This window comes from Lygodium microphyllum, chromosome 20, assembly GCF_053477565.2.
Source record: "Lygodium microphyllum isolate KBCC chromosome 20, Lygodium_microphyllum_v1.1.10, whole genome shotgun sequence".
NCBI classification, from domain to species: Eukaryota; Viridiplantae; Streptophyta; class Polypodiopsida; order Schizaeales; family Lygodiaceae; genus Lygodium; species Lygodium microphyllum.
The window spans coordinates 38,223,663-38,249,213 of NC_141154.1; the positions used below are offsets into that span (position 1 = coordinate 38,223,663).

Consider the following 25,551-nt stretch of genomic DNA (forward strand, 5'->3'; position numbering starts at 1 on the left):
TATTTCATTAAGGTGCCAAGGCCTCCCATATATGGATGAGGCAATTCAAGACTACTTCGTCTCTTGGATTCGAACTCAGCCCATCACTCACAAACATAGCCAGTATATCGACTTGCGTTGTTAAGGTCTTTGGCATAGAGCATCCATGTGTCATGTGACCACTACATGGACCAATGTTTCACAATAAGCACGTTGGCCCCTTGTTGTGCAGTGCTCCTCCTTAATTCGGACGGACGGACTTGTTTTTATCAACCAACCTGAAGGCTTGTTAAATCTTCTCTTAACCCCTAGCGCTGCTTCCTGGGACCGACAGGCACTGCTGCCATGTGAGTGAAGCTAGACAGCAGGCATGCCCCCTTCCTTCTTCTTCTTCTTCTTCGTATTGGCAGGAGTAATAATACCATGATAGTCATTCGAAGGCGTATAGCCCTCGACTCGTGCAAGCTCCTTTGTTCTCCTCCTCTTCTCTCTTCTTCTTCTTCTTCTTCTTCTCGTCAGGCATCGCAATCTCTAGTTGCGCGAGCTGCGTGTGCTGCTCTTGCATCCAGACACATCTTCTCCTCTCCGGGCCCGAACGATCACAAGCCCCCTCCAACATCTATCTGGTCAGATTCTTCTTCCGAGAACACCACCACCAAGTCCAAACATAAGTTCGCCAGCTATGAAGAAGTGGCGGCGTCTGTTGCCAAGCATGGGCTCAACAGAGAGGACCTCAAGAAGCTCCCCTTTCGCCTGAGAAGGAAATTGGTTGCTGCCATGAAACCTCCAAAGAAGAAGAAGAAGAAGCCTCCGCCGGGGCCTGTCCAATTCGAAGACCTCACAGCAAAGGTGCCTGCCCATTCGGATTTGCCCTTCCCCTTCAGGTATAGCTACACAGAGATACCCAACTCCACCCCTATCAGGTACCAAGATGAGTTCTCTCCTTTTGGCCCTGGGCGCCTCGACAGGTATTGGGACGGCCAGGCGGCTTTGCTGCACTCCCCTAATGCAGAGTTCCATGTATCTTCAGATGGTCCTGGGGTTGGTTCTCAGCATGCCCATTCCGGGCCTTCCAATGCAGATACAGATTGTGTCAGTCCTTCTGATCATACCAAGAGAAAATATCCCAAACCTCCGGTCCAGGGAAAGATGCACAGAGAACCCAGGTCAAAGGAGCGGATACATGGGGAGCCTTTGTCGAAAGAAGAAATCCAGCAATTAATCGCACATTGCCTCAAGTCAAGAAAGCAAATGAATCTGGGTGCGTTCATTTCATTGCAGCTTGTTTACCGTCAAATGTCTTTACCCCACATGTGATCAGCTGGTTTACACCTTGCATCTTTTGCTTAGACAACTTACACTCTACATTCCTATGTAATCTAAGTTATGGGAAATTTTGGATCCATTTTTTCCTCCTAGCATGCTCCATGTGTGCCAAGTTAATGAAATAACGATGGAAAACTCAATAGCTCAATTTCACAATCCATATTAACAAAAAGTGGACGTTGGCTACTCGTCAGTGTTAGTGGCTGGTGGATTGCTAGTCAGCACTCATCAAAGGGATGCTATGCTTCCCCAGTTGCCTTTTTTTTTTCTTGTACAGGTGTCTTTAGTTTATATCTTTCACTTCTGTGTTGTGGTCTGCCATGGCAAGGTACAGAAGTTGCCCTAAGTGTCAAAGTTGTTCCTAGTTGGAGACAATTGGTTCATAATGTCTCTATTAATGGGTCCTAAAACTGAATTGTGAAATTCACAGGTCTGGAAGTCTAGTGGGAATTGTCTTAGTCATCATCACTATAATGTCACCAACAGTTTAGATAGTCCTCATATTGAATGGATAAAGCAAGCGAAGAGAGAACACTAAAGGTGGAAAAAGTGGCATGGCAATGCGGCATTGAGGCGAGGCACACGGCTGCAGGTGCTGATGGGCCTGTGTTGAAGGCTATCTCCAGCAGCATGCAACCTGTTCGATGCCCATGTGCCATTCATCACTCATCCCTTTGGCCTTCAAAAGACCAGGTTATCCATGGTATAGAAAAGGTTCATGCATTTGGATTTCAACTTTCCTCATGGGCAGATAGAATCTAACCAAGCTCTTGTAGTTTGTCATCGCCAGAGGTTGGGGGCAGTTGGTCTCATTTTTCTGTGCACCGAATTTGGTGGTTGTTTGTGGAGAAGTGACTAGCAACTGTAAACTGTAAATGCAGCCTGGTTTGATGATGGCGGCAAGCTGCACTAGGTAACCCGCAGGCTGGGTGGTTCCAACGATGAATCAAACGCAATAGTAGAGGACCTCCAAGGCCTGGTGATAGTAGGTTGGCTTGCTCTAGACAGCAAACGCAATAGTCTGAAGGATGTTGGCAGCAGTTGGAGTGTGTTGCTGAAGCAGTCATGGAGGCTGAGTGAAACGATAGTGAAGAATGGTCAAAGGGATTCAGGATGTGCAAAGTGTGAGGAGAATACCTTAGGGTTTGTAAAGAAAATACAAAGGACAATTGAACTTAGAGAGAAACCCTAAGGGCTACCTTCACAAAATGATCCAAATCATGACTAGCTAAAGTTGTAGTTGTCAGAGCTGTCCACTCAAAACACGAGTGTGGGGTGAATGAATAACTCAATAAATTAAATAAAACAACATATGTCCAAAAAGCAAATAAAAACTCAAACCTTTGTCTTGCTAGGAGTCGGCTGAGCGGATGGAGTTGATGGAGACCACCTCTAGATGATCCCTTGGATGCCACCGCAGATGGAGAAGAAGAAATCGCTGTAGCAGTCCGGGAGAAGTGGGCAGCAATAAACATAGCCTTGAGAGGAGAAAACATAGCTGTTTGTATGATTCGGATGGCAGGCAGCAATATTAATAGGGGAAATTGTAGGCAGCAGAGTGTTGCAATGATGATACCAGCCAAGGTTGTTAGTACAACATCCAACACTTGTGTTCGGATGCTGGAAATGGCGCAGACAATCAGCTTCAAACAAGTTGTCAGTAGCTTGGATAGGTTGAGGCTATTGAGATACCAAAGTTGGTGTGTTCATGGTGCACAAAACTCAACCTCCAGAGAGAAGTCAGTAGTTCCATGTTTCCATGCTCATAAGAAAGTGAATGTGTGCTTGATCTTGGACCTTAAGGGAGAGGACGCTATCCTTGTCTTTATGCTGGACAAAGTGTGAAGGCATAGCCACCAAGTCAATGGGTGAGAACATCTAAGGCTCTGATTTAGGTAGAACTTGTGGATCTTCAGTGATTAGTATAAGTGAGAGGGCTGAACATCCCATACAAGGGTGAACAAAGAATGAAAAATGATAAATCTTTCGTCACAGCATGTAAAGGACCAACAAGTAGTGATTCCCTCTTGAACTGGAGGAAGAAGGTCCCCCTCTGAAGTCAAAGGACTAGGATCCCCCTTTGAGGCCCCCTTTGAATCCCCCTCTTGTAAAGGAATACTCAAACACAAAAGATAAGAAGATAAACACAAATATATGACAAAGTGCAAAGTGATAATGATAGAATTCAGAGGGGAAGGGTAACTCAGAGATAATGGAGATGGAGGAATGAAGAATGAATAATATAATGCTCAATGTAGTAAACACACCACGTAGAGTGAATACAAAACCTTGAACTCTCGCATCTCTAAAAGGAATGGGGCAAAGATGAGCTAGAGAGTGTGTTGTACTTTAAACAGTGACCAGCTGCTGTAAACAGCAGTGCAGGTTGAGAGTGAAGATGATTGATTTGATGAAGACGAAAGCTTTGGAATAGCAGTTGACAGCTTCTGGCAGTAGTGGAAGAGCAGGGCAGGAGTTGCAAGACACACTCCATCTTCGACATACTCTCCATCTCCAGTGTTGCCATTGTCTTTAGCTTGATCCATTGTTGTCATGGGGATGTGAAATTTTGAGATGCTTTGTTCTTGTTGATACAATTGCATTAAATGTAGTCGGCCACATATCAGTTGGCTAGTTTGGTAGCAGGTTGGCCAATTTGGTAGTTGGTCGGCAAGTTTGGGTGGTTTCAGCTATTTATAGTTGATCAGTTGGTTGTGGCAGATTATTCTCTTTTTTGCAGGTTGCTGAGCACACTTTGTCTTCGATATACTTCTCATATCCGATGTGCTGCCATTGTCTTCAGCATGATGTGGTGCTGTCACGAGGATGTGAAATTTTGAGATGCTTTATTCTTGTTGATAACATTTGATTATGTTACTAATCAAACACGTAAGGTTGTTTAGCATATGTGATGCACATGGCAATTATTTCATGGTAATAGGCCAAGAACCCCAAGGATGCAGTGGGTGCCAAAGGCAAAAGTTGTGATAAATTATGTTGGTTGGGTTGTGGTGGTTAGTTGGTGTTAGTTTTGACCCTAGGACAGTTGTTTGGCCAATAACTATTAATGGTGACATTATTCACTAGCATTAATTAATTAAATAATGCCAATCTAAGGGTCAATAGAGGTTGGGGATAACTTGAGGTTGCAAATCGTCTAGCCAATTTAATTATGGATGGGCACATCAAATTTTGGGCAGGGTCAGAAGGGTTGAAATTAGTTTTTAGAATTATTTAATTCTGAAAATTAATTAAATCTTTGGATAATGTTGAAAAATGGGTTTAGAAGGCTGCCACTTGGCACAAGTACCCATGCAAACTGAGAATGTTTTTGGACCTAGTTTCAACCATTCAGATCAGTATATAGCCGAGAGAGAGAGAGAGAGAGAGAGAGAGAGAGAGAGAGAGAGAGAGAGAGATTGTAGCATTTACGAAAAAAAAAGAGAGATTGTAGCTTTATTCTTGTTGATAACATTTGATTATGTTACTAATCAAACACGTAAGGTTGTTTAGCATATGTGATGCACATGGCAATTATTTCATGGTAATAGGCCAAGAACCCCAAGGATGCAGTGGGTGCCAAAGGCAAAAGTTGTGATAAATTATGTTGGTTGGGTTGTGGTGGTTAGTTGGTGTTAGTTTTGACCCTAGGACAGTTGTTTGGCCAATAACTATTAATGGTGACATTATTCACTAGCATTAATTAATTAAATAATGCCAATCTAAGGGTCAATAGAGGTTGGGGATAACTTGAGGTTGCAAATCGTCTAGCCAATTTAATTATGGATGGGCACATCAAATTTTGGGCAGGGTCAGAAGGGTTGAAATTAGTTTTTAGAATTATTTAATTCTGAAAATTAATTAAATCTTTGGATAATGTTGAAAAATGGGTTTAGAAGGCTGCCACTTGGCACAAGTACCCATGCAAACTGAGAATGTTTTTGGACCTAGTTTCAACCATTCAGATCAGTATATAGCCGAGAGAGAGAGAGAGAGAGAGAGAGAGAGAGAGAGAGAGAGAGAGAGAGATTGTAGCATTTACGAAAAAAAAAAGAGAGATTGTAGCACTAGGAGGTGCTGGCAATAGCATTTAATGTTGGTGATAAGAAATTGGAGGGTTTAACACAGCAAGTGACAACAGTAAATGCTGTTTGGTGCAAGCTGGAGGTTGATTTAGGGTTTTTCTCACGTAAAAACTTTGAATTTTCTCTCTTTGGCATTCTCTTACTTATTCCAGCCCATTTTCAAGAGATCTCAGCTTATCGCAGCCATTTGGAGTAGATCTCAGCCAGATTTGGTGGATAGCAGGAGGAGTTCTACATTAGGGTTTAGCAGCCACCTTGGGACCTGTCCCAATAGGAGGCATTGTACATTGGAATCAACACCTAAAATTTGTGAAATTGTCAAGGATTTCAGATGCTAAGCCATCCATTGTAAATTTGGGGCAGTACTTGGCCAGTTTGGGTCTGATTAGATTCAGTCCTAGGTGAAAATTAAGGGGCAAATTGCCCAACTTGTTTGCTGATTGTTGGAGCAGCAAGGGGCTTTTGGATGACCTAAGGAGCTTGTGGAATCTCAGCTTGTAACTAGTCCATTAGCAATTGAAGCTAAAGAAATACCAAAAGGGCTGTTGGTTTTGGGGTCAACAGGGTGTCCATTGTCTGGAATTTTGAAGGTAAAGTGTGCATTTCAATTTATGTTTATTTGCTGATTGCTGTAATTAAGTGCTTGATCAGGGAATTACCACCCTTTCCAAGAAGGAAGGCTAGTTTCAGGTGCCCTTATTGACGTTGTGGGTTGCATGCAAGGACTGATCAGTCCATTTTCTCTTTCTTCTGTATTTAGCATTCATTTCAGATTTAGTGCAGTTTATCACTTCACTCTTTCTTCTCTTCTACTCTCTCTCTTTTCCCTTGTCTCCGTGTTTGTCTTCCTCTTCTGTTGCGCACTCTCGCATGGTATCATCACCAAAGTGAGGACACAAAGTTCCTTGATCAAGAGGAGACCCCCGAGGCTGAAAATGCAAATTTTCAGCACCCTGTTTCTTGCTGTAAATGCAGATTTTTTAAAGGCAATAGGTCCATATGACTCAGATGGGACATCTACAGTCTTTCTTTTGCGAAGGTGTAGCTAATTTCCACTGTTAGGGGCCATCTACAACAAAACACAAATTTTTGTGGGTGTTTGTAGGTGTTAAAGATGTCTTATAACTGGTTCAATGGCTTTGACGACTCTGACAAGGAGATGTCTCATCACTCCTTTGAAAGATGTTTGATTTGACCAGCTATAGAGGAGAGAGAAATGAGAGAGCGAGAGTAGACAATATGAGTTGAATGCAATAGATTGTACTTGCTGAACTAAAAGTGAGAGTGAAAGTACCACCTTAACTCAAGTTGACTTACTCTAGGAGTGGTGGTATAACTTATTAATATAGTTGTAATCACACTACAAACCAACTAATTGAAACATTGGGCACCGCCCATTGAATTGGCAAATTCTAATATCCCCTTGCAATGCCAATGTGGTAGAAGTATAGGAAGATCAATCATCAACAGGTGTCATGGGGACGTGAAATTTTGAGATGCTTTAATCTTGTTGATAACATTTGATTAAGTTATTAATTAAATGTGCAAGGTTGTTTAGCACATTTGATGGACATGGCAATTATTTCATGGTAACATGTCAAGGACCCCACAATGGTGACATTGGAGACTAGGCATTAATTAATTAATTAATAAGGGTCAATAATATTGCTCAAGGATTATATACTAGAATAATTATTAAATTAATTTAATAAGTTGGATAATACTAAAAATGGGATTGCCACCAAGGATCGGTTAAACAGCATGTGACAACAGTTTGGAGCCCTTTAGGAGCAAGCGACAGTATCCCAAGGTCTTGGTGTAGATGAGATGATATAGGAGCGGGCAATAATCTTTTTGGTGGTCTGAAGCTGTAGGGAACAGCTTCCAAGACTGTTTGAGCAGGGCTGCAACAGTTTTTTAGTGTTTCTTGCGATGAAACTCTAAAATCTCTCTCTACATCATTCTCTCTAATCCCCCATTCATCTCTGAAGTTATCTTAGCATTTTTCAATAGTTTGAGCCATTAGAGGAAGAGATATCAGTCAATCCCTATTGTAAACCTTAATTTACAGCAAAAATCAAGGTTTTGATAGTCGCCTTGGGATCTGTGCTTAGAATTGAGGGTTTAGGACTTAAATTTCAGCAGCTAAAATTGAGGAATTTCAAAGAGATTCAAGAGGCCAACTAGCCAATATTAGATTTGGGACTGAATTTGTGTTTCAAGGAGCAGGGTGAAGGCCAATCCCCAAGCAAAACAAGGGGCAAATTGGTTTGGAGACTTGTTGGTCAATTTTGATAGTATAAGGCACTTGGATTAGCGGAGGAGATCAGATGATCTCATTTGTACTCCTTGCATTCGCAATATAAAATAAAGAAATACCGCAAGGGGTGCTAGTTTTGGGGGCCACAACTAGGTGTTCAATGTCCAAGATTAAAGTGGTAAAATGTGCATTTCAGTTTATGTGAATTTTATGCTTGCTGTAATTAGTACTTAATCTGGTTATTTATCACCTTATCCAAGGAGTAAGGTTGGTTTTATGGTTTCATTGCTGGGACACCATCAATTTCCTCTAATTGGTGGGCCCGAGGTGTTTGATTGAAGGTTAGAAGCTTTGCTCTAGTTCTGAAATTGTATTCAGCTGAGCATTACAACAAGAATGTCTTCTGATAGTAAGATGGGATCAAGCAAGGACAATGCCTCTCAATCTAAAAATTCACAAAGTGTTGGGGAAAATGCAATGCCTAATCTTGGATGAGGCACCGATCTTGGGCAGCAAGTTGAGAATGAGGGAATTGGACAAGAGGTGGGTTCTTCTGGGTCTCTTGAAGCTGATGACCATTAAGAGGAAGAGGAATTTGATGACCAATGTAAAGATCAGCTGAGACGGCAGTTGAAATGTTAATACAATTGGCAAATGATCCTCAATTCATACGCTTTTTGAACCCTTAAAGGAGGGTAGCAAAGGCAAGAAGAGAAAATCGTCTTTGAGAGCTTTGGGACAGCAAGATGCACCGAAGGAAGAGCCAATATAATAGCATGATGTTCCAAATGTAGATAGCGAGTATAAGCAAATGATGCTAGTGGGGCGATTGAAACATATGCAAGGCCAACTTGGAAGCGCCGATCCAATGCTTTTTGGAGAGCAGGGCATGCATGCAATCATGGGGCAACCATGATACTTTGTGGTGGCATTAGTTTCCATGCTACTGGGGGTGAGGGATTGCATATAGGGATGTATAATACAACTCCTTGTCATATGCAACAACCAATGCGTGGTGTGTAAGGTCCAATGTATCCAGCCATGGTTGGTAATATGTATAACCCCATGTATAACAATGTTGGCATGATGTTGGGGCTCAAATTGACAAGTTTGGCAATGCATATATGTAGCCCACTGTGTTTGGGACTCATGGTATTAATGCTGGTTATGCAAATGCCGCGTATAGTGTTGGTTATAAGGAAAATGTTGCTAGTAATGCATGTACTGTATGGGAAAATGTATCTTGGTATGGTTGATAGTATGCAATTTCCCATGCACAATTACATTGTAATGGTCCAAAGTATGCAAACAAGAATATTTCCTAATGCATCTGGTGCTCCTAGCATGTCAGGTACATATGAGTGGCCAGTCAATTGGATGCAATGCTCCATATTAGTTAAGATGGAATTGCAGTAGTGTGAAAGTATAAAGCATCGCAATGCTTAAGGGGTAGATAGGCATATAAGCTAGTGGAGGCTTGAGGCAAGTAAAGTGAGAGGTAAAGTTTCCATATACTTCTCGGTGAAGCTTCGGCGTTGTTTCACCAATAGATGCAAAGTGGATGACTTGGCGAACCATTCTCAGTCGTTGCAACTTTACCAATTTTGGTTTGGGCTCAATCAGGTTCAGCAAAGTAGGGGTCTAGAGTATTACTTGATGCTCAAGGGGGGGGTAGCACTTTCACTCCTCTAGTTGTGGACAACTTTCATATGTAGTGGATCTCGAATGTATTCAGCATGTATCCAAGCTACTATACTGACAGTATGTTTGCCATGAGGTCACTACTTAGTATACTAGTCACTGTGAGATCTATGTGGATGAGTATGAGTTTCATTTGAGCACTAAAACTATACTTTGCATTAGTTTATGATCAGTTTGGCATGAGTATTTGCCTTAGTTTTGAGACAAAAATTTTGATCGGTTTTAGCTCAATTTTTGATCAGTTTGAGAGCCATTTGTGGTTACTTTTGGGATCAGTTTTGCATCAATTTTTGATCAGATTTTGCAATCAGTTTGTGATCAGCTCTCAGATTAGCAAGTGATCAGTTTATGATTAGACTATGCTCAGTTTTCAATGGTTTACGATTGGCTCCATGGATAGTAACATGTTAGTACATGCCATTGACAATTTTACCATGGTTTGTGTTGAGAATATGATTTACAGCGGTGTTGAAGTTAGAACTGTTGAGAAACATGAGTTATGGATGTATCCTATGGGTTTCTAGCAACAATTTTGGACTGTATTTCAGATTTTTATCATGTTTATGCTGGCTGAAATTTTTCAGCAAGGCTTGGAGCATGTGGCATGGTAGGACAACAATAGCTAATGTTGTGACTATGTTGCCTCATGGAACTTCCAGTGCAGTATGCTTTTCCTTTGGCATAATGCAATGCAATCCAGGACAATTGCACGGATTTCAAGGGGGAGGTCTGTCACGAGGATGTGAAATTTTGAGATGCTTTAATCTTGTTGAAACATTGGATTAAGTTATTAATTAAATGCGCAAGGTGGTTTAGCAAATGTGATGCATATGCAATTATTTCATGGTAATAGGCCAAGGACCCTAAGGATGCAGTGGGTATCAAATGCGAAAGTTGTAATAAGTAATGTCTAATAGATACTATGTAGTACCTCATGTTAGATTTGGAGCTAGACCAATTTATTGGCCACTAATGTCAGTGGTGGTGACATTAGAGACTAGGCAGGAATTAAGTAATTAGTGCATGTCTAAGGATCAATAATTGCTCAAGGATACTTGGAAGACAAATTGGCCTAGCCAATTTAATTATTGGTAAGTGAAATTGATTTTTTGAGCACTAGATTAAGGATTAAATTAATTTTCAAAATTAATATTGTGAAAATTAACTTAATAAGTTGGATAATACTAAAAATGGGATTAGAAGGTTGCTACTTCGCAAAACTTGCCCATGGAAGTGGAGAAAACGTTTTTAGGGGCTGGTCGAGTCTCTTCTAGCCATTGTGAGAGTGAAAGAGGTTGTTAGAGAGCAAGGAGAGGTTGTTGATGTGATTTGCAGCCACTAGGGATCAGTTCTACAGTATGTAACAGCAGTTTGGAGCCCTCTAGGAGCAGGTGACAGTAGCCCAAGGTTCTTCTGTTGCAGATGAGAGCATACAAGAGGGGGTAGCAGTCTTTTTGGTGTCATAAGCTGTAGGTGACAACTTCCATGGTTGTTTGAGCAGAGCAACAACATTTTTTCAGTGTTTCTCACGATGAAACTTTGAAATCTCTCTCTACAGCATTTTCTCCAATCCCCCAGTCATCTCTTAAGTTATCTTAGCATTTTTCAGCAGTTTGAGCCATGCGAGGAAGAGATTTTAGTCAATCTCTATTGTAAACTTTGATTTACAACAGAAATAAGGATTTTGACAGTCGCCTTGGGATGTGTGCTCAGAATTGAGGGTCGAGGACTTGAATTCTAGCCGCTGAAATTTTGAAATTTCAGGGAGATTTAAGAGACCAACCAAGCAATATTAGATTTGGGGCTGAATTTGTCTTTCAAGAAGCAGGGTGAAGGCTAATTCCCAAGCAAACCAAGGGGCAAATTGGTTTGGACGCTTGTTGGTCAGTTTTGATAGCAAGAGGCACTTAGATTAGCAAAAGAGATTAGAGGATCTCAATTGTATACCTTCCATTTGCAATATAAGATAAAGAACTACTGCAAGGGGCGCCAATTTTGGGGCCAACAGAGTGTTTAATGTCCAAGATTAAAGTTGTAAAATGTGTGTTTTTAGTTCATGTGAATTTTATGCTTACTATAATCAGTGCTTAATTAGGTTATTTACCATCCTATCCGAGGAGGAAGCTTGGTTTCAGCAAGTTCAAGGACTTTCGAAGAGCCTCAAACTTCTTAGGAGGAAGTGCTTTGGTAAAAATGTTGGCAATATTCTCATGTGTAGGGACGTACATCAAACGGATCTCTTCTAGATAGCATATTTCTCTTACATGATGGTAATGTACCTCAATGTGTTTTGTGCAAGGGTGAAACACAGGATTTTGTGCCACTACAATAGCACTTTGACTATAAAAAAGAATGGGTGTAGCTTGTAGGACCCTTCAAAGAAATTTGTAGATCAGCGAACAATATACGCATTCATTCACATTCCATTATTGCGGTGAAGGTTGCCTTGTACTCAGCCACCCCAGATGGGGTAGCCACTGTAGGTTGTTTCTCACTTAGCCATGAAATGCATAAATGGCCCAAAAAGAAACAATGCTTACTAGTAGATTGCCTAGTGTTTGAATCACCAGCCCAATTTGTATCGTTGTATGCTTGTAAGTGCAAGTATCTCCCTTGGGAAAAAATAAAGCATATAAGTGAGTATCTTGCAACATACCTAAAGATTTACTTGATAGCTTACCAATGTTCTGTCCGTGGGCCGTGCATAAACCTGCATCTCTTCACCATCATGCATGGACAGCTTGAGTGCTGGCTTCATAGGAGTGCACATAGGCTTGCAATCTTGCATATTGAACCTATGCAAAAGCTTATCCATATATTGCGATTGAGACATGACGATGCCATGCTGATTTTGGCTGAATTGAATCCCCAAATAGTAGTGTAAACAGCCCATGTTTGACATAGCAAAAGTATGTTTCAATTCAGCGTTGAAATCTTCAATTTTATGCTCTTTTGGTCAAGTGAGCAACATATCATCTACATATAGAATGATAACCAGGAGGTCCCCCCACTTTTCATTCTTACTGTAGAGTGTGGGTATAGTTGGACTATTTGTGAATCCAATGCTGGCCAAATAAGCATCAATTTGAGCATACTGTGCATGAGGAGCTTGTTTTAAGCCATAAACAACCTTATGCAACTTACAAACCATGTGCTCTTTGACATAAACATCCTCATGTAGGTCACAATTCAAGAATGCTTTCTTGATGTTCAATTGATGTACCTTTCAACCATAATTTGCAGCCCTTGTAAAGGGGACCACTCTAGGTTGCAAATGTTCTAGCCAATTTAAATATGGATGGGCACATTTAATTTTGGGTAGGTTCAAAAGGGCTGAAATAAAATTTTAGGATTATTTAATTTTGAAGATTAATTAAATGGTTGGATAATAGTGAAAAATGGGTTTAAAAGGTTGCTACTTGGCAAAAATGCCTATGTAGACTGAGAAACCGTTTTTGAGTGTTGGGTCTTAGTCATTTAGTTAGTTTACAAAGAGAGAGAGAGAGAGAGAGAGAGAGAGAGAGAGAGAGAGAGGGGGGGGGGGGAAGCCCCTGGTCCATTTTCTGATCAAAGAACAGCAATTTGCTGCAGTAGATAGCCATTTGGGATCCTCAGTAGGCAGGGGATAGCAAGGAGACACCTTCTAGGGGTTGGCAACAACATTACTAATCATGTGACAACATTTTGGAGGTACTTGGCAGTAGGGTGACTGCATTAAATGTAGGCTGGAGTAAATAACATGTAGATTTTAGGGTTTTCTTGCGAAGAAAATCAGATTTCTCTCTCATCTTGGCTTTCTCTCACCTTCTCTAGTAGATTTTTAAAAGATCTCAGTACTTCTTAGCCATCCTCAACAGATCTCAGTCAGATTTGATGGATAGCAAGAGGATTTTTGCTGTAAATCCTAAACTTTTGTAGAAATTAGGGTTTGACAACCACCTTAGGACTTGTGCCAATAGGAGAAGGCATCGTACACTAAAATTAGCACCTGAACTCCGTGGAATTAATAGGGATTTTAGATGCTAGTCCATCCATTGTAAATTGGGGCAGCATTTGACGAGTTGGTGGTTCCATTTGTGCAGGTCTTGGGTGAAAATCAAGGAGCAATTGACCCAAATTGCTTGTTAATTGTATGTACAGCAAAGGGCTTTTGGATCAACAAAGGAGATTGTGCAATCTCTCAACTTGTACACTGTCCATTAGCAATCAAAGTTAAATGAATACCGAAAGGGGCGTGAGTTCTGGGGCGAACTGGATGTTTGTTGTCCAAGATTGTTACGGTAGTGTGTGCATTACAGTTTATGCTCAATTATTAATTCTTGTAATTAAGTGCTTGATCAGATTGTAATGTGTGCATTACAGTTTATGCTCAATTATTAATTCTTGTAATTAAGTGCTTGATCAGATTTTACCACCCTATCTGGAAGAGGAAGGTTGGTTTCACTCTCTCACTTACAATACACTTGTCTTTCTCAAAGATGACCTGAAATCCATGCTTATTAAAATATGAAATGGACAATAAATTCTATGTGATTCTAAGCACAAACGAAACATCAAAAATGCGTGAAATTTGAACGATCTATAGCAATGATTAGCATTGAATCAATGCCACATATATTATAACTGCTATTATTAGCACATGCTGTTAGAGTGAAGCAATGCGGAAGTGAATGACCAAGACAGAGTGAACAGAGAGAGGAGAGAGAGAGAAAGAGATAGTGAAATGCAGAAAATCCGCAGTGAGGAATGCTGTATAAGGATGCAGAAATATACAGGGGTGTAGAGAGAATATTTGCGTATGTCTTCACCTCAAATATCTTAGTCTCCGTCAGCCTCGAGAGCAGTCTTCACGGTCTGCAGCTTGAAATCTGTGAAAACCAATTGAGGAAGATTGCTGAAATCAGGGCCGATAAATAGGTCAGGAAAAACACAAAAAATAATGTAGGTCGGCTGTAGCTGATTGCTGTCCAACTGCTGCAACTAGCCGATTGTGCCACGTCAGTTGCCACGTGGTACTCCTGCACATGTTGCCTGATGCACTTGCTAGATCCAACTGCTCCTGCTCGTCCAAGGAATGCCCTGCTCTAACATTCCCTCTTAGATCTTGGACACGGCATTAGGCTAAGGGATTTGGAGTGCTATCAAAGTAAAGCCTGGGGAAGTGCCTTGGTAAACAAGTCTGCAAGATTGTCCTCTATCTTGTAATAGACCAAGGAAATGGTCTAATCCAGAATCTTCTCCGGAATAAAATGGTGTTAGATCTCAATATGCTTCGTTCGAGCATGAAACATAGGAATCTTGGCCAAGGCAATGCAATTGTCATTGTCGCACTGTAGAACAATAGGACTTGTCTCGGCGGGCGGCCAAGCTCCTCTAGGAGCTTGCGAAGCCACACTGTCTGACATGTAGTAGAAGGTGCTACTCAATACTCTGCCTTAATCAAAGAGAGGGCAACCGTGGGTTGCTTCGTGCTGCTCCAAGAAATAGCATCAATACCCAAGGTAAAACAATAACCTGTCGTGGACCTCCGATAATCCACATTACCAATCCAATCTAAATCACTCCAACCTGTAAGTACCGAGTCCATAGTACTTGTACCAGCAGGATAAAAGATCCCAAGATCAGGAGTCCCCCGTACGAACCACAAAAGCCTCTGTGCAACCTGCCAATGTACCATCTTGGGTTCACTCATGAATCGGGCCAACACACCTACAGCATAACATAAGTCACACATGTATTAAGAAGCTAGATCAAGGAGCCAACCAATTGCCTATAACGAGTAGCATCCGCCAAAGGATAACTAGAATGAGCTGTAGCCTTCCAATTTGGGTCCATGAGAGTCGTAAGGGACTTGCATCCCTGTTGAGAAAAACGACGTACTAGAGAGAGAGTAGGGTTTGTGGGGTGAAACACAGTGTGTGTACGGTAAACACTGAGAAAGAAAAGAAACTCAGAAGAACACGATGATGATGCACTGAATCATGCTATAATGAGAAAAGCTGATACAGTGGAGTTGAAGCTCAGAAGATAATTGCACTGCCCTATCTGAATTAGGCGGCAGCACCTGTAGGCTATCTGCACAGTGAAGGGAGTGAAACGCAGTCCTTCGACAGTAGGGATATCAAAGATGTATGCTAAAGGTGAAGGACAACTGTCGAGGGAGCAAAGCGCAGTCCTCTGATGCTGTCTGAGTGAAGGAGAGTGATTACCAGCTCAAGTCGGTCTCTGGAGGATGTGAAACAGTAGGACAACCACCAAAAAGCTGAAACGCCAGCTATAGAAGCCCAATAGCTGCAAAACGCAGCCTCCTGCAAGGTGTGGAGTGTCTGCTGAAGTCGATCCGATTTAAGGGGAGATCTAGTTGCCAAATGCTAGGTGCACAACTAGAAGAGATGACACCAGGTGTAGAAGGTTGACACCTGATGACACTTGATGATGATGGAGATGACGCTAGCTGGGAGAAGTGATGCCAGGTATGAGGAAGGCTTCAGAAGGTGAAAATGTTGCCAGGTGTGGCCTCTATCCACCAAAAGGAGATGCTAGAAGGAACACCGACGCCAAGGCTGATGTGATGACGCCAGGTGGGAACAGACCCAAAACGCAAGATAAGAGGGCTTGGTTGATGACGCCAATAGTGTGGGAGCTGTCGCCAGGTGTGGAAGGCTGACGCCAACAGATGAAGAAGGAAGGAGCCACCAACCACGAACCTTGATGTCCTTCAGAAGGGGTGTGGGGGCAGTGGAGAGGTTGAAGATGGAGTGGAGGGGTGTCTGATGATAGAAGAAGAGAGGTGAAGAATGAATAGTCAGTGTTGAAGGTGGCCTATAAATAGGCATGCTCAGTTTAGGGTGGCGCTCCACTAATGTGGGCGTCCATTGATAAAGTGCCCAGAAACGAGGGTACCAGTCATTTTTGGGGCTGTCAGTGCGAAACCCTAATTGAAGGTGATGAATTGAAGGAATGGTTTCTCAACTTCTCTCCATCTCACACGTAACCAAGAGCTCCTGTACATACTGCTGTTGGAAAATAAAAATCCCCCTCGGAGTTTGATAGATCTCATGACCGAGAAAGAAGTGAAGAAGTCCCATATCTGTCATCTCAAAGTTATCATGAAGTGTTCCCTATGTCTGCGCGACCATCTGAGTATGGACACTTGTCACAATCAAGTCATCCACATAAAGGACAAACAACTCACGACCTCCACTTGAGGTGTGTACATACATTGATACAACTGGGGGTCAGCTTTGGAACGCCAATATCCTAATTTCTCCTGGAGGAATGAGTCAATCTTCTCATTCCACGCACGAGGAGCATGTTTAAGGCCATAGGGAGCCTTCCGCAACCTGTACACCTTACCATCAAAAGAACCGAAGCTTGGAGGCTGCTCAACATAAAACTTCTTCAACTCCCCATTCAAGAAGGAAGACTTCACATCTAGTTGATAGATAGGCCATCTCCTATGGCTAGCCAAAGCAAGAACTACGCGAATAGTGGCCATCCAAGCTGTAGGGGCAAAAGTACCATGGAAATCAATGCTTGGGCACTGTGCAAAACCTTTAGCAACAAGGCAGGTCTTGCGCTTCTCCAATGTGCCATCACTGCGGTACTTGGTCTTGAAGGCCCATTTGACTCCAATGATCTTCTTATAAGAAGGCTTTGGTACAAGATACCAAGCGCCATTCTACTTAATCGACTCTAGCTCTTGCTCCATTGCTTTTTGCAAGTGATCATGTTGTAAAGCCTCCTTCACAAAAGTAGGCTTTTGATCCTGCATGACACAAGTCATCAAACAATAGTTAGTGTAAACAAGCTTAGTGTGGTGTGCTTGGTTCCTTCAAGAATGCCGCGGGCCATCCTACAACTGCCACTCCTCAAGGACCCCCTCAATCTCGGCATAGAGAGAAAGACTAAAAACGCAGGCATGACAGCTTGCAGGAGAGAGAAAGACTAAAAACGTAGCTGTGAAGAGAGAGAAAACTGCAGACGATAGTTGACAGGTGAGAGAAAGACTGCAGCGACTGCAACAAGAGAGAGAAAACTGTCAGGGCGGTAGCTGGAGCCAGCAAACGCAGCAGTTTGCTGACGTGGCAAGCTGTACGACAGCAATGCAGATGATCAACAAGCAGTCGCCAGGTAGAAACAACAACAATCAGTGTGTGGAGAGCCGGAAACATGTGCCAGACTGTAGGGAATAGTGATGGACGGCAAGGGCTGAGACGTCCTCCGTGAACGGGGTGTGGGCAGCAAGCTGATAACACCTGAAACCTGCAAAAACGAGATTAGAGAAAGAGTGGAGGGCTGGCTACCAATTTATAGAAAATTAGGGTTCTAGATCCTCTCCCACTTAACTCCGTCGATTTGCTCCCTGTTTTAGGGTTTTGGCTAAAATAAACCTAAAATAAGCATGTTTTGGAGTTGTTTAAGTGGCTAAGAGCAATTCTTAGCACAACAACCCTATGCTTCAGCTGTTGGTAGCTTGATGTATGCTATGGTTGCTACATGTCCTGACATTGCATTTGTGGTGGGAGTGGTAAGCAAATATATGGCATATCTTGGCAAAAAGCATTGGGAAGTAGTGAAGGGTATCATGAGATACCTTAATGGCACAAAGAATTTGTGTACCTTAATGGCACAAATGATTTGTGTATCTGCTTTGGTAAATAGAAGTCATTTGTTGGTGGTTTCATGGATGTAGACTATGCTGGCCATAGAGATTGTAGGAAATCTATTTCAGGATATGTATTTATGTTCAAAGGAGGAGCAATCTCTTGGATATCTAGGCGCAAAAGTGTGTTGCATTGTCTACTAACAGAGGTAGAATATGTGGCTGCCATAGAGGCCTGCAAAGAGGCTTTATGTCTCTCACGATTGGTGAGAGAGCTTGGGATTACAGAGATTCCTATCCTCCATTGTGACAGTCAGAGTGCTATCATGCTAGCACGGAATCCTATCTTTCATGCAAAGACAAAGCACATACAGTGAGGGCTGAAATGATGAACGGGTTGCCTCTTATCCATCCAACCTCCAATCCTCACTAAGAGAACTAAAAAGGGGCACCACCTAGCCAAAGGGAGGATGGGCTAGGACACCCCTTTTCTCAAAGAGAATCAAAAGAACCAAGACACAAATTTACAAGAGAGAATATATGTACTAGATCCCCTATTAGAATATGAGAGAGAGAGATGAGAGGGGAGGGAGATAAGAGGAGAAGAGGTAGAGGAAGCTTGTCATTATGTATTCATGGAATGAGAAGATGAGAAGAGAGGGAGATAAGAGGAGAAGAGGTAGAGGAAGCTTGCCATTATGCTACATAATAAAAGAACTTACTCATAGCTTATCTGAAAGAGATGGACTGGCATGAGGGTATTTTAGAGTGCTCTCATGTGCTTGTCATTGTCCTTCTCCCTTCTCTCCATTCTCCATAGGCTTTTTATATAGCCTCCATGAGGGATTAGATTAAGCTAATCTTCTTGATTAACATAATCCTAGATGATGTATGGCTTTTTTGAAAATTTGAAGTATAGTGGATGGGACAAGTCTCCACCTTGGTCATCATGCAAGAAGCCAAGGGTGGTGGTAGACAAAATAGAGAAAGTGAGCTATATTACAAGAGGGGATACCCAAAGCACATTATTATAATATATTTACAAGAAGGATAGAATGGAAAGTTGGTGTGGTGAAAGAAAGAAGCCAATTGCATATAGCCAGCAGTCTGCGCCTTCGTAACTTCAAATCCGTGAAGAATTTGAAAAAAGTTTCTTCTGCAACTTTGTAGACCAGGTCGAAACCGATCGGGCAGTGCAGGAATTTTCTTGAAATTCGCTTTTCCTTGGGAGCTATTGAGATTATAAAAAACGGCTTCCAAAAGCTACTTTGACTTTAGTCCCCCATATATATATATATATATATATATATATATATATATATATATATATATATATATATATATATATATATATATATATATAAATACATATAAGTATGTGACAGAAGGGGTCCATGCTTGTAAGCTTTTGTGTAAGATCCAAATGATACCATGATGTGGATATTGACTTGGGTGCTAGGGTGAGGTGTCCTCTAATGATGGTGATAGATTCCAAATCTCAGTGATGCAGAAGGAACCCATGTGTAGTTGGAGGCTAGTCCTTTGAAAAATCTATGCACTCACTCAACTCCTAAGTGTAATCCATTTTCATCTTTACTAAGATAACCATCTCTTTTACCCTTTACATTGACATCCCTCCTAAGAACTTGTTCCCCCCATTTGCTAGAGTTATCATAATCGAGAAGCAATGTAGCATACCTAGTGCTTGAAGAGTAAACCCAAAGTGATATGGTAAAGCTCTGATAGGGGTTTTGGCTAAATTTTGTGGTAGAAATCCGGTTTGTAAAAAACTCGGATCATTAGCCCTCCCCTTAGGCTAGAGGCATTCATGCCTCTAGCTTTGCTAATGATGGTCCAATAGAGCAAGGAGGACTGCACCGCCTCATTGGTGGCTCTTTATTGAATGACTGCTTCAAAGTGTTCATATTTCTTGGAAAATAAGGCTTCAGTTGCCATCCATTTACCCTTGACTTGTGAACCTTCCCATCCATGTCACCTAGCTTATAGCTGCCGTTTGGATATCTCCTTATGACCATGAATGGCCCTTCCCACTTGAACACAAGTTTAGCATCCTTTCTGTAATCAAAATGGTTATCATAGCGTAGCACAAGTGATCCTTCCCTAATGTGTTTGCTAGCCAGCTTCTTATTAAATGTCTTCCTCCTCTCTTCAGCTTGCATGGAATAGTGTTGGATTGCTGCTTCTCTGTCTAACTCCAGCCTCTCTAGAACCAAGATCATTTCCTCTAACTTCTTATCTTGATTCTTCTCTCGATTGGCTACTAAAACACGCAAGCTAGCCAGTTCCACCTCTATTCGAAGCAAAGCCTCTTGGCTATAGACGGGGTGAAATGGAGTATAGCCAAGTGAGGTTCTGAATAAAGTCTCGTAGGTCCAAAGAACTGCACTCAATTTTTTATCCCAGTGCTTGGGGTGCATGTGTACTTGCTTGGTAATTATCTTACAAATCAGCCCATTCACTTTTTCGACCAAACCATTACACTGTGGGTAGTAGGGAGTAGAGTGCCTGCGCTTGATTTTTTAGCCTTTCCATTAGCTCCCCCACTAGATTCGCCCCAAAACCAGGACCCCGATTAGAGATAATTTTCAAAGGTGTGCCAAACCTGCAACAAATATTTTCAAACACAAATTTTCCCACTTCTTGGGCTGTGATCCTACCAGTTGCTGAAGCCTCTGTCCACCTCGTCATGTAGTCCATATCCATTATGATGTATTCCTTGCCAGACTGAGTTCGTGGGAGTGGCCCTATTGCATCAATTCCCCATTTCTCAAATGGGCCATATATAGTTATGGAATTTTGTTCCTCATGCACTAGCTTCCTTGGTCCGGCCTTTTGGCAATCGTCACAAGTGCGGCACCAATGTTGCACATCTCGATGTAGATTAGGCCACACAAAACCGGCATGGAGAATCTTCCTGCTGGTTATTTCTTGAGCAAAATGTCCGCCACAAACCCCCTCATCGCAGCTCTTAATCACATCCATAATCTCATTTGCTGTTGGCACCCTTCTAAGCACTGTATCCTTTCCTTTGCAATACAACACATCATTTATCAAGCGGTATTTAGTGGCCTTAGTAGCCAGCCACCTTTTCTCACTCTTACTCATATGTGTAGGTGCCTCACCATGCTCAAGAAAATAAAGCACATCTTGTAGTTGAAACTTACCCTGAAACAAGGGAAGCTTTACTGCAATGATGCCCACCATTACCTTTGCGTCGCCATTTGTGCGCCTTGGCACAAAATAGATTTGGGCTTTCTGTAGCTTTCTCATGAGAGTTTTAGCTTCTCTCATTTTCACTGCTAAGTTATCATTTTTACAAGCCCAGATTCCTTTTATTTGCTTAACAATTAGCATAGAATCCCCAAAAACATTAAGTCGAGTGACACCATGTGAGAGACACCACCTCAAACCTAAAAGCAAGGCTTGATATTCTGCCTCATTGTTAGAATGGACATTCTCCAAGCTGATACCTTCTCCATAAAGTTTGTCACCTTCGGGACTGAATACCACTATTCCTGCTGCCGCTCTGTCTTTAATACGCTTATAGGCCCCATCGAAGTAGAGGGCATGGGCATTCTCCACCCGTGGCGGCTCCTCAAGAGGAGGTGTCTCCTCTTTTACCTTTTTCTTTTCTTTTTCCTTCTTTTGATGGCATCTATGGGTCAACAAATCAGCTAGGCAAGCTCGAGTAGACTCCTCCACCTTGAAGGTGTAGTCAAACTCTTGGAGTTGTATCACCTACTTAGCGATTCTGGCTGAAACATCCATGTGCTGTAAGGCATAGGGAAAATGCTCTTCTGTCGTGATCACTGTGAACGGCCTAGGGAGAAGATAATGACGAAACTTTCTTACAGCAAACATTAGAGACAAAACTATCACTTCCACCATCTTGTACCTTCGTTTTGATGCTGTCATTACTCTACTAGAAAAGTAAACCAGTCTCATTAGGTCAGTTTTAGCATCGTTTTGTATTAGTGCTGTCTCTAGAGCATCTTCCCCAAAACTCGGGTTGACAAAAAACTCTTGATCCCAGCAAGGCTGTAAAATTATAGGAAGGGTGCTAAGAGCCTTCTTCACCTCGTGAAAGCACCTTTCGCTTTCATCACTCTACAGGAGCTCCTCAGAGTGGGTTAACTGTTGCAGTGGAAATACTAATTGGGAGAGGAGATGAATGAACCGTCCCATATATCGCACCTTTTGAATGAAAGAGGTTAGTTGCTTCACAAAAGATGGTGATGGCACCGCCAATAGGGCCTTAACTTTGTTTGGATCTGCTTCAATGCCTCTCTCACTTACGACATGCCTTAACAAAGTTACACTGCTTTCACCAATGCGACACTTCTCATGGTTTAACTGCCTCCCATTTGTGCGAGGCGGTTGAAAGCTTCATCCACCTTCCCTAGATGTAGAGCCTTAGAACTATAAATACAAAAATCATCAATAAAGACCTTGATGGATTTCCCAAAATATGGTTGGAAGACATAATTCATGAATCGCTGGAAGGTAGCTGGGGCATTTGTTAATCCAAATGGCATTACTTTGTAAGCAAAACAACCCCAAGGTGTAATGAAGGTGGTTTTCTGTTGATCCTCCTCAGCTATTCGGATCTGGAAATAATCTGAATACCCATTACAAATAGTGTATTTCTCATGGCCGGCCACCTCATTGAGTATTTCATCCTGAAAGGGAAGAGGAAAGTGATCTCTCTTTGTTGCAGCATTTAGCGGCTTGTAGTCCACACAAATTCTCAATTTTCCATTTTTCTTGGGTGTTACTACTACAGGTGAAACCCACTCTGAGTTCCCTATTGGATAGATAAAACCTGCCTTCAAAAGTCGTTGCACCTCAACGAGTAGAGCGTTTTGTTGAACTACTCCTAACCGTCGTAGTCGTTGCACCATTGGCCTTGCTCCCTCTTTTAGATTAATGTGATATTGTATGGCTGTCACACTTATGTGTTCATAATCAGAAATAAAAAGTGCAGTGTTTTATCACTTCCATGTAGGCTGCCTTCTCCTCAACTGATAGATCCTTAGCCAACATTTTTTCTAACCCCTCCTTCTTGACCTTTGGAAGCTGCTGCGGAATTTCACTACTAGAAGGCCCTTTTAATGTAATCTCCATCACTTCTAGAGAGCTTTCTTTCTCCTCATTAGAAGACTCTCCTTCTGTCATAGATGACCAACCCTCGCTAGAACTCCATTCATCAGCAGCGGTCTCTAACACAAGATTCTCCTGTCGGCCCTTCTTCATGTTGTAGATAGTGCTCTTCCATTTTTTCTGCAGCCCCTTCTGTGGCCTTAGCTCTAAAGCCCCTGTCTCCCAATTTTGTTTGGCTTTCATTCCCATTAGCCATGGTCGCCCGAGAATGAGCGGATAGCTGTTCCTCTTTACTGGCATCACATACATGTTAAGCTCCAATTGCACTCCACACACCTTTACCTTGACTTTCTTTATAACTTCCAAATAATTTACTACTACATTGTTAGCCATTTTGGCTCCAAATTTAGTAGTTTCATTTACCTCTAATTCCAAACGATGCATCAACTTTTCCGTCATGACGCAAATCTTTGTACCTCCATCCACATGTGTCTTTGACACTCTCTGCCCATTGATTTCGGCTTCCACTAGAGGCACAATATCTTTCATCTTTCTAGCATGGATTGCATTCACATGTCTATTCTTCATGGGTCTAATGCTTACCATCTTTGACCATTGTCGCCGCACTGTTGGAGATAGATGTAGTAATTGTGGCCATGAAATTTTTGGCCCTTGATTCCTCACATCAGCAAGTAAATCATAAGCTCTAGTACCTTTATCAAAGGAAAAATCATCTGGCTCAATGTGTCGGCGTGAGCGAGTCCTCCTCTTTTTACTGCTGCGTGTCTTTGCAGCCTTTGAAGACTCTGTCTCCTCTTTCATATTTTCAACCTCCTCTGGTGGTGTAGGTTGGATCCATTCTCTCAATTCTACGGGCTTTCTTCACTGGCATTGTTTCAACCTCTACTACTTTGGCATTCCCTTTGACATCACTCTCATCCAAACTAATCATCTTGACATTACGATTCTCTGGCGACTGGACATGCAAGGGCGGCACCTTTGCAAGTGATCGAGGATGTTGGAGAACTTGAACTGGCGGTGGAGGCCCTGGATTCGGTGGAACAATCCTCTCCCTAGGTGGTGTTACTCGTTGTTCCCTCCTTGGTTGGAATCCATTTCTTGGAAAACGCTTGGGATGAGGGCAAAAGTACATATCATGGCCAGTTCCCCCATAATTATAGCAAACATACTCTCTTTCTTGTCTCCTTGGACCTCGATTGCCTTCATTTATGAGGGGAGGGGGCTGTACTCCTTGCACCAAATTTAACGAAAGGCTTTCAAGTTGATTAGTAATGCGTTGTAGGAGCTCTTGCTGTGGCATCTCCGGTTCAAGTGGGGCCTCTGCTATTTCTCTAGGCCTTGGCATGGTTGGTAAAATCTGTATGGGTTCAACTCCCCTCTTCAAGTCGAGGATACTGGAGAACTTGAACTGGCGGTGGAGGCCCTGGATTCGGTGGAATAAGCCTCTCCCTAGGTGGTGTCACTTGTTGTCCCGTCCTTCTTGGTTGGAACCCATTTTCTGAAAAACACCTGGGATGAGGGCAAAAGTACATATCATGGCCAATCCCCCCATAATTATAGCAAACATACTCTCTTTCTTGTCTCCTTGGACCTCGATTGCCTTTATTTATGAGAGGAGGGGGCCGTACTCCTTGCACAAATTTAACGAAAGGCTTTCAAGTTGATTAGTAATGCGTTGTAGGAGCTCTTGCTGTGGCATCTCCGGTTCAAGTGGGGCCTCTGCTATTTCTCTAGGCCTTGGCATGGTTGGTAAAACCTGTATGGACTCAACTCTCCCCTTCAACTAGGCTTGATACTTCAATTTTCTATCTTTCTTCCTGGCATAAGTGACTGATTCTTCATAGAATGTGGAAAACTTTCCTTTGACCTTCTCCCTTAGTAGAGGATGAAGTCCGGCTAGAAAACAATCTTTCTTAAGGCAATCAGGTACTCTTTCTCCCTCGGCTAAGGAGGTTGTCCATTTATCCCACAATTTTATAAACATGCCTTCATATGCTTGGTACTCCCTTGGTAAGGTTTGGCGAAGATCTAAGAGTTGTCTTCAAATATCTTTAGGTGGCTCTGTATCTTGGTACTTGTGCATGAATGCGGTCTCTTGAGATCCTCCCAATTACCCCTTGTAGCCTCCAAGAGAGCTTGATACCACACTCGAGTATCACCCTTTAGAACTAAAGGGAAGGCCCGTACTTTGGTTGCTTCATCGTCCCGACCTGAGACTAGGAAGGCAATTTCTAAGTCATCCAAAAAGTCTAGAGATTTCTCTCCTTTGTGCCCAAAAAAGCTTGGAAAATCATGATAGAAAGATGTTGATCTAGCTTAATACAAAATAAAGATGAACACGTCTAGGCCCAAGTCATATCTTATTAAGGGTAGAATAAATGGATTCACAGATGCATTAATCTCAGCAAGACGACAAGGGCCTAATAAGCCCCTTATAATATTTTAACCTGAGC

General features: G+C 42.2%; 1 protein-coding gene across 1 annotated transcript in view; it reads left to right on the forward strand.

Annotated features, from left to right (window-relative positions):
- The first annotated feature begins 298 nt into the window (after positions 1–298).
- The window catches only part of LOC148018849 (CRS2-associated factor 1, chloroplastic-like), a 56,877-nt gene continuing 31,624 nt past the window's right edge, over positions 299–25,551 (forward strand). Inside the window, exon 1 of the mRNA XM_087701644.1 lies at positions 299–1,240. Coding sequence (XP_087557770.1) covers positions 403–1,240 — 838 coding nt within the window. The 5' untranslated portion in view covers positions 299–402. The remainder of the gene's footprint in view (positions 1,241–25,551) is intronic.